Here is a 10,199-nt window from a genome sequence, read left to right on the forward strand (position 1 = left end):
TACCCTTATGAGCACCTTCGGAAGACTGAGCCGGCGGATTGAATCTTGAAATTGACGAAGTCACCACGAGCGCCTCGCTTGTCGACGGGAACGTCGCCTCCCACTGAATGAATATTCCGCCTTTATGAGACACACGGATGTCGAAGCCGCGGGTTTGAGCTGCAGTGGCATGAAGTGCTAACCAGCCCTCCTAACCACCCAACCTCAGGTTGGTTCTCTTCGAAGATCCGTTGGAAGCATATCGTAGTATGCCCCACCTGCCTACCATTACTAACACACCGTGTCAAGTGTCAACCCCCACGCACGTTCCAGCTTCCAAGGAACAACAAAGCTTTTGTAAAGCCGGGCTAGACTAGAAAACTTCAAAGCCGTCCGTCCGGCTGGCGTTGGGTTGCACGTCAAACTCGCCGTCGGCCGCCTCACCTCACCTTCCGCATCCCCCCTTTCCTTTCTCCCCGTCCTACTCTTCTCCCCCTCCACTCCCAGATCTCGCCGCGCTCGCTGTTTCCTCCTCTCGGCCGGAGGAGCCCGCGTCTGACCGACGGGCACGGCTCCTCCCTCCCTCCTGCTCCGGGCGGCCCCGATCCGTGCTGTCGATCCTCGGTGAGCCGCCCTGCCCGCGCCTTCCCGCTCCATCGGATTCCTCCACCGCGACGAGATCCCACCGCGCGGATCCCGGCGCCTGACGCGGCGAGCCTCATCTGATCTGCGCGCAGGGTACGCGAGGAGACGCAGGAGGCTCTGCCACGGCGTGAGGGCGCGGAGGGCGCGGACCGGCGCCGAGATGAAGGGCGCCTCGTCCATCCCCGCGGCCGCCATCATACCTTCGCCGCTCTTCCTCTGGCGCGTCAAGGTAGTAACTCTTCCCTTCCCTTGTACTGTATCTCCCGCTTGCTGCGGCCTGCGGGGAATGGAAACAGAGTTCCAACTGTAGTAAGTATGTTCCATCGGCGCATGCACCAGCATCCGTTCCAAGTGGTCCGTGCTTAGTAGTGTGCGTTACTTTCTCATCCAGTATGTATGCGAGCTGTCTCTTGCTGGTACACGGCTTCCTATGGATGAGTGGATTAAATTAGGGGCTCTTCCGGTTGTAGCATGATGTGTCCCATTGAACTGTATTGATCGTGGTTAGCAATGGCAGCTGAGTTGATGGAAAATTATTAACTGATGTAAGCGCACGCTTCTGAGTTCTGATGCCTCTGCATGCATCCCTTAACTGCATAATCCTTGTAATAGTGGCAAATAAATCATGCCATGCGTTAGCTCTCTGCCAGTGTAGGACGTGCCTTTGTTTTCGGTAACACAACAGTACAGCTTGTGATGTTTATTTGTTGATATTTTCGCATGACATGAGTAGGAAATGCCTTCCCATTCCGTCACTGAAAAGATGGAATGGTCTTTTAGCGCAGCCATTTCTAGCTGGTTCTGCTGCTTGTTATCTTTATCGATTTAATCTTGAAAATATACTCCAAAAGACACAATCATATTTACCTGTCCTCACTCCTTACGCAACTCTATCTGTGGGAATTATACCTCTTACCGCTCCTGCATCCTGTGACTACCAACAAACTGTCCAGTTGTACTGAAACTACCCTGTTCACTTGGCTTCTCATCTGCCCGATCTCCATTTCGCTTCTCAAATCGCTTACCATTCCGTCGCTTTTCCACGTTAAGCATAATAACCAATCAATTTACGTACACACATACAAACCGATTCCAGCTGTGCGGAAACATACCCTGTTTGTTTCACTTGGTTGGTTCCTCATCTGCCTCATCTACATTCTGCTTCTCGACTTGTTTACCAATCTGTCCCTTCTCCAGGTCATATTGTTCCTCCTGTGGGGTCTATGCTGCTGCAAGGTCAGTACTGCTCTGTACATCAACCCTGGAGAATTGAGCCAATGTGGTATCGTAACATGTTGTGCCCTTCGAATTGCAGATAGGGTGGGACTCGGTCATGAGGATGAGTGTTGATCTGCGGGACTTGTTTCTCTACGAGGCTTTCCTGTACTATAATCCTCTCCTTCTGGTGGTCAGTCTCTTTCTCTTATTGTACATGTGACGTACTCAACGGAGATGTAATCATGCCTCTAACTGCTTTGTGTTTCTGTTGTAGGCACTGATGATTTGGTTATGGGGAGTGAACTTGTGGGTTTTTGAGCAATCATCAGTGAATTATGCAAGAGTGTTTGATCTTTCACAGACACATTTATCGTACCGAGAAATATGGAGGGTAGGCCTATTTCTGTTGCTTACAAATAGCCATTCGATCTCTTGTTTTAATGCATTTGGTCCATGGCCTGTAAGCTTCATGGAGTAGTATCAATACACCGTTTTGCTGCATGCATCCTTAAGCAGTGTCTCTGGCAAATGGGTTTTTATGGATGTGCATGGTTTTTTATTTGCAAAAACCTCTATTCTGTACCACATTTGTGTAGATGATGGCAAATGTACATAAAATCTGTAAAGCAACAATGTTTATCTTGATTCTATGTAAATAACATATAATCCCTACTATAGTTTCTCAACGAACATGTCTAACTATGGTAATTATTCTTGAGAATTTTCTAGTCTGTCTGTTGCAGTTTCTACAATCAAGTAACTTGACTCTTTGTATTTTCTTTCCATGTTCTCTTATGTCGATGTTATACTGCATAGTTTCTCATATTACCTGTACTCTTGCATATATTCTGCTAAAGTAACACTTTTTTCCTCCATTGGCAGTGTGCTACTTGGCTGACTTTAATTGTTCCAACAAGTATGACAGCTTACCTATATTTGTATTCACATGGGGAAGTGTCTCTTGCTGCATCTCAACCAGTGTAATATCTTAAGCCCATTAGGTCGTCTTTTGTTGTTTACATTATGTCTACTTATACTTGTGGTAGTGCTTATCAGTATTCAGTAATCAAATTTGTGCAATCCCTGAGCTCTCCCAGTGAGCAGTATAATGATAAGATATTGTTGGCGTACTAAAATGAGTGTATCATTGAGTTCTCCGACTCTTTTGTGCCAGTTGATCAATTGAAACTTCACTATAAGATCAGAGCGGTAGTTTCTTCTTTATACAATTTGATAGCATTGAATGTTAAGCCAGTTGAAATGGCCATCTTACTACAATAGTAATACTACATATACGTTAAACAAACTGATGGTATCTTTGTAATGTTGAAGTGAATTAGGACTTCTGCATGGTGCACCATCCACTTGCTCTTGATTCCCCAACTTAGAAGCAAAAATATCATGCATTTTATTCTATTCTGACATATCATTCTGCCTTTATGCAGGTTCTTTTGTATGTTATCCTCCTGATGGTCCTCCTTTCTCCTTTCGATATGTTTTACTTATCATCACGCTTTTTCTTTCTGAGGACCACATGGCGTATAATACTTCCATTACAAGTAAGTTGTACAATTTTTCATTAATTAAAATAGGTATTGTTCTTTAGATATGCTACAAGCAAAACAAAATATTTTGATCTGTGTTGACTACTTTATACCTGATTGTCTTTGTAATCATTTAACGTGCTCTTGTTCTGCAGGCAATTACATTCCCTGACTTCTTCATGGCGGATATTTTTACATCTATGTCAAAGGTATGCAGTCATTTGTTACTGTATAATTTTCTGAAGAAAGTTTCCAGTGATTTATCAATAAGTCTTGGCGCATTGGTTTGTTTAACTAATCACTGGTTTAGATAGTAGGATGTGTTTTTATTTTGCTTAAGGCTAGTGTTTATGTTTTGTCCTCATGTTGTCTGCAATATACTACTATATAGTTTTGTAAGAACAAAATTATCTCCTAACTACGTGAGCATGTGTGATGTACTATTTCCTAGTTTTGTAGACAACTGTTTTTAACGTGTGGGTTGTCTTGAGTGAACATTTTTCAGTTTGATCTTTCTAACATTTTGCTTAACTGTTGCATTTCTTGCCAGGTGTTTTCAGATTTAGAGCGTTCAGGTTGTCGCATGCTCCATCGTCAGGTTAATCCTTCATATTTCTCTTCTTCCTTCTACGCACATATTGTCCTCAGCAGTCTTTATAATTACAGGCAATTGACATGATATTGGCTTATTTTGACGATTCCAAAGAATTGCGGAAACTATTAAGCTTGTTCCCCTATAATGCCTTTGTTATTTTGATATTTTTACAGGTAGCGACAATTGCCTGGTTTGAAGCAGATTCAGTTTGTGGTAGCCACTCTGTGGCTATTCCTTTAGTTCTGGTACTCCCTTATCTGTGTCGTTTCTTCCAATGCCTCCGACAGTACAAGGATACAAAAGAGAAGACATGTCTTCTCAACGGTATTTACTCACCAGTCACCACCATATCATTTGTAGATGACATACCTGTTTAGAATGTAGATAGGACAACTTATAGTTTGTGGCTGTATGTTCGGTAGCTATTTATGGAATCACTTACCAACATCTTTGTACCAAATGCAGCACTCAAATACTCTACAGCAGTCCCTGTGATTTTCTTGTCAGCTCTCAAGTATCACGTATTCCCTGACTTGTGGATTAGCTTTTACCGCCCGCTATGGCTTCTCTCTAGTGTTGTGAATTCACTGTATTCCTTCTACTGGGATATAAAGCGAGATTGGGATTTGAGGTGCCATTCTGTACAAACATTTGCTTTTCTACACCATCGACATTGTCTTTGCATATGTGTTGCTAATGAGATTTTTTCAATCACTGCAGCATTTTAACCAGGATTTTCATGTTCAAAAACCCAGGTGTATTGACTAACCTTCTTTATGGCCAGAGCTGGGTACACACTTGAGCACATAAACGGTTTTAGCTAGTGAACCATGGTAGTTTTTCGTTAATACTTCGGTGATTGCTCTGCAGGTATATTACTGGGTGTTAGGTAGCAATCTTGTTCTCCGATGTACGTGGACGTACAAGCTTTCAGCACATCTTCGGCACAACTACCTGACGGTGTTCGCGATAACGGCTTTGGAAATGGTGAGGCGGTTCCAGTGGGTGTTTTTCCGCGTTGAGAACGAGTGGAACAAGATGACTGCCAAGCAAAATTTTGAAATGTCATCTGACATGCTGCCTTCGGAAGCAGATAGGCTACTGGATTCTAACAACCATAAAGTATGACATAATAATATTCTTACAGTGCGATCATTACTTGTAATATTCTTATAGAGCTCAAAAGGTCAAGTATACAAGATAGGTTTTCACACAGAATGAAATTGTTGGCACATGTGCCATCTGTAATACAGTTGAATCCAACAGGAGATGCTTGTTGACACATGAAACAAAGAAAGCAATACCGAAATATTTAATTTTGTTACATCTTTTTGTGGGAACTATCTGAGTATCTAATGTGCATATCAGATTATGAGTTTGATCCTTTATCCACAAATTCTTCTTGCAACGGTGCAAATGCATTTGTAATAATCACGTGCAAGCCCAAAGCGAAGAGGGATGAATTGAAGTTTTTCCCCATCTGAGTGTTTGATAAGCTGCACAGCACATGCTGAAGAAATGAAACCTTTTTTGTTGTTGTTGATCATATCATTAGCTGAAGCAGACAAGATTGCTTTTCAGTGTTTTCGTGCGACCAGATAATGGCTGGGGCCGGATGAAGTAACGATAGCCCCATTGAAACAGCCAATGGAAGTGCTCAGTTTTAATGGTTGTCATGTCTGTAATCAGTGTATGTACCACCCACATGATTGTTTAAAGCTATTTGCAGTCTAACTTAAATGAGAAAATTCAAAGCAAAATGGAACCCTCGTGGCCTCGTCTGCTTTTCTGTTTGTTTGAGAAATGAAGTGATTTTTCTCTTGCCACTAATACAGATAACAGTAAATTTAGTATAAATCACTTGACCACAGGAAAAAAAAACTCCGAAAAATTGTATTCCTTGCATAAAGACAGGCTTACATACTGAATTGGTAGTACTCCTACAAGAAATACACATACACAAGTACTGAAGTACAACATACATACTAAAGCAGAACAGGACACATCAGAATGTACACCACATACGCCGGACCGGAGAGGGAGGACGAGAAGCGCCGAATGTGGCAATGTTCCCGCGGCTACGGCGACGAGAAGGCATCGTCGAGCCACGCCGCTGGCCGCTCGCCGTCTCCGTCCGGCTCCGGCGCCGCCTGCTGCAGGATAAGGAGCGAGCGGAGCGTGTCCTGGAGGCGGTTGGCGCGCCTCCGGTGCCGGATGCGGCGGAGCACGGCGTCCTTCTCGAGCGGCCCCGCGCCCGGCCCGGGCCTGTGGAGGTACAGGCGGCTTGTGACCCGCGCGTCGCCGTCTCCCCAGTCGTGCGCCGCCGCCGCCGGAGGCGGAGAAGATGGGGGACTCTTGGACATCCTGGACTCCATGGCAGGATCGATGGATCTGAGTATCTGACGATGACTTTGTGTAAAAAGAACCAAACTAGTTCTTGAGAAGTGGAGAGCTTAATTTTGTGCGGAATGAGTGAGTGATGAGCTAGTGAGGAGAGTGTAAGGTGGCGTGGTCGAGAGTATTTATAGACCGTTTCGAGGAGATCACTATCATTTTTAAACTAGAAAGTAGAAACAGGTAGTATTGTAGACAAACTGCGGCTGCTGCAAGTAGTACTATAGCACACCATGACAGTTTCAGTTAAAAAGATGAAGTAATTTGGAATCGAATCTCTTGTCTGGAAATGGGCGCGTAGCAAAGTAAACACCGGCCAAAACATGTATTGGTCGGTGACTGCACTAGCAGTACGGCACCTGCTGCGGCGCAGTAAAACACCTGAGAGAAACGACGCTGCAAAATTGCAAAATGGAATCAGGTGCGGCTGCGGCCTATCCTATCCGCTATGCGCGAGAGAGACAGCCGGGGATGGTTTCTGATGAATGCCACGTGTCGCATGTTTGCTGCTGAGTACAGTGGTAGTGCTGCGGCTGCAGGTGATATCTAGCCACCGACCACAGAGGGATCACGAGTTTAAGCTTAAACATTTGGATTGTCCTAGAGCAAACTTAAAGCATCTCCAGCTTGCGTACTTCAAAGCGTCTCCCAAAGAAATTTGGAGGATGCTGGATAAAAAATTATCCCAGTCGCGCGCTCCAAAGACCGCTTTGGTCCGAACGTGTTCTAAATATTGTTCGGCGTCCCTAGCCCATCCTCTGTGTATAGAGGCTCTATCAGAAACACAGTACACAATTTTTACACTTAATTTTTGTTTGGAGGTCACGTTTGGGGAACGCGGCTAGTAACGGGAGCCCCCCAACGCGGATTCGGCCCGGTCGTTCCCCAAATGACCAATCCAACGCTTTTGCCGAGCGTCGTTTGGAGGATGCGACTGGAGATGCTCTTAAGATTTGAACTCCCAGAGACAAAAACAATGCTCGCTCCAACACAGTCATCAACAGATGAGGAAAAAGTACTCCCTCCATTTCATATGCGTGGACATGATTTTGTCGGAACAAGCTGCAAGTGTACCGAACTATCAATTTTTTTGTAAACTATTATTGTCAACCAACGTATTGCACTAAGTTTCGAATGAAATATCTTTTTAAACAAGGATAAAAGGTTTGCCATGTTCAATTAATTAAGGTGTCACTTTAACAAAGAATCAAAGTGGCCAATATTACAAAACACCCTACTCTCCCATGCATCATCAAGTTACTCATGCGTTTAGCGACTGCTAAAACTGGGAGCTTCAACTCATGCTTTATCTTTTCAAGAATGATTGGTGGGGGAGCTTGCTTGTTCTTGAACACCCAAGAGTTTCTCTTATTCCGAGTTTACCACGACACAAGGAGGGTTATGGATACCAAATCTTTCAGCTTCATATTGATGTCCCACCAACCGTGGATTGCAAAGTGTTGGTCAAGCATATAGGTCGACGAAGTGAAGGCTAAGCCAATTCTTGAATGACATGGTTCTATTCACTCATTGCTCTTTGTTGTGTACACCAACTCTTTGTCCAATTAGGTCATTTTCCATGTACCATACATATTGCCTCATATTAGAATTGGAAAAGAATCCTTCTTCATACTTTGTAGGTTTCTACTCTTGCTTTGAACCTTTTCATATATCTCCTTGTTTACCTTATTCGTTGATCATTTGTGTGGTAAGAATGAGAGGTTTTGGGAAGTTTACAACAACAGTTTGTGGAACTTCCAGAACACTAGATAAATATCACATTCCTTAATGTCGTCTACTTGATTCTAGTACCATAAACTACGACCGGCTTTAGCAATAATAGTGTAGAGCTACAAGTACTGTTGGTGTATGCATGATAGGTTTCCACACAAAACGAAACTGTTGGCACATGTGCTAGCTGTAATTAACTTTGTGCAATAGAACAATGACGGGTGAAGTTCAGTAGGGACTAACTGTATTTGTTCTGATTTGTTGCACAACTCATGCTCACGAAATTATCAACATTGGCTGAAGCAGCCAAGGTTGCTGCTTTTCACAACCAAAGTATGCTTGCCAACATTTAAGTACCATCTAGTAGAGAGCATTGGTGCCCATGATCTAAAAGGACTTTTCGCTAGTAGTATTACAAATTTAGGAAACCATTTCAATACAGATAAGCCGAGTTATGCCTTTGTGACGAACATAGTGATTCGGTACTACAAATACACAAACCATGACAACATATAGGAACACATCCATGAACTAGGTAGACGAGAACATGAACAATGGTGCACAAAGAAGTAAATCCGCGTGTCTAACTAGCCGAGATCAGTCATATGAATAGGAAATCAAAGCACCAGACCAAATATCAAATCGAAGCACCCCATTGCACACGGCCTACGCCATCAACGCCTCGCCGCGCCGCCGAGAGGCAGCCGCATTCACGGAGCAAAGCACCGCTGGATTCGAGCCGTCAAGTAGGTCACGGAGCGAATTGGCGGGCCCTGCAGGCGGGCGAGGCCGGGGAGGGGCGTGATGGGTTGCTTCTCGTGCTTCGATTCGAGGTCCGACGAGAAGCGGCACAACCCCAAAACTAAGAACAATCTATGTAGAAGTGCTCACCACAGCTACGAAGACGATGCTCTCCTTCCCCGAATGCTCTGCCGACAACACACCCAGCCTCGGAATCGTCGATTCGTGGTCGCCTACTCCCCGACGACGTTCGACGGTCTTAGTATCTTCGATTCGGAGAAGCGCAGCGCTGATAAACCTCCAACAACGAGAACCCCCGCACCAGAAACGTCAATCCACAACGCAGCGCCGACGAGCAGAGCCGCGCCAACGAAACTAGACCACGACCGCTCGAGATACCCTAGCGGATCCGGCCGTGGTTCCCCGCTGGGGAAAATCGCCTCGAGACCCCGAATCACCGCTGGAGGGAGGCGAGGAGGAGAACAGGAGGACAAGAGGTTGGGGATGAAGCGAGAACAAGCAGGTGGACTTCGAACAGGAAACCGACACCTAATTTGTCGGGAAGCGACGATTCTTTTCGGGACCGCACGATGAGAAAGCGACGGAGGAGATGAGGGAGCACTGTCTATGACAAGGGAGTGCCCCAGCAAGAAATAGATTTTGCGCCTGACAAAATATGTTCAGATCACGTTCAGTCACAGTGTCAGATCACGTTCAATCTAGCATGTGCGATGCCACAACAGTACGCAGCGGGAAACAATACCCCGACTAATGCTCAGCTGGTTCTAAGCATCGGTTAACCCACGAAATTCCGAGCTCTCGAGAAACGCTTACTCGAAAAGTACTAATCCGAAAATAGTACCCGACAGTATATTATTTGTGAAATTTATTAAAAACAAGTTTTTTATAGAAATAAAGAAAAAAATGAACTCAATAAAAAAATTCGCCATCATAATGTATCTAGTGTGTATACTTAGGGAAATCATCTTTGGCTCATAGGTGTAGAACTGTAGATGCACCTATTGTCTAAATAGTATATTTTAAATATCTGAAAATTCAAAAAAAATAGAAATTTGGATGTACATCTGGACATTCTGTGTTCACAGACTAATTTTCGCAAAGAAATGACATTTTTATAAGCTGTGTAAAAACGACAATTTTCGGTGATTCAAACCAAAATAGCTTTTTACGTGACATGTTTTATCTTTTTTACATAGACCACACAAAATGTCTTTTTCTAACAAATTTTTGTGAGTGAACATAGAATGCATAAATGTACATCTGGGATTTTTGTTCATGATTTTTCAACATTTTATAATGAACTTATAATATATTTTTTCTTAATAGATGCA

General features: G+C 44.0%; 1 protein-coding gene across 1 annotated transcript; it reads left to right on the forward strand.

The window, feature by feature from the left end:
- Positions 1-760: 760 nt before the first annotated feature.
- On the forward strand, positions 761-5,305 carry LOC124656176 (SPX and EXS domain-containing protein 1-like). The gene is made up of 12 exons (XM_047194968.1): positions 761-853; positions 1,822-1,860; positions 1,940-2,032; positions 2,117-2,233; positions 2,725-2,820; positions 3,288-3,401; positions 3,542-3,595; positions 3,937-3,984; positions 4,155-4,305; positions 4,447-4,612; positions 4,702-4,771; positions 4,852-5,305. The coding sequence occupies exons 1-12, from the start codon at positions 785-787 to the stop codon at positions 5,107-5,109; spliced, it is 1,275 nt and encodes a 424-aa protein (XP_047050924.1). The 5' UTR covers positions 761-784; the 3' UTR covers positions 5,110-5,305.
- The last annotated feature ends 4,894 nt before the right edge of the window (positions 5,306-10,199 follow it).

This window comes from Lolium rigidum, chromosome 5 (genome assembly GCF_022539505.1).
Source record: "Lolium rigidum isolate FL_2022 chromosome 5, APGP_CSIRO_Lrig_0.1, whole genome shotgun sequence".
In the NCBI taxonomy this organism is placed as follows: domain Eukaryota; kingdom Viridiplantae; phylum Streptophyta; class Magnoliopsida; order Poales; family Poaceae; genus Lolium; species Lolium rigidum.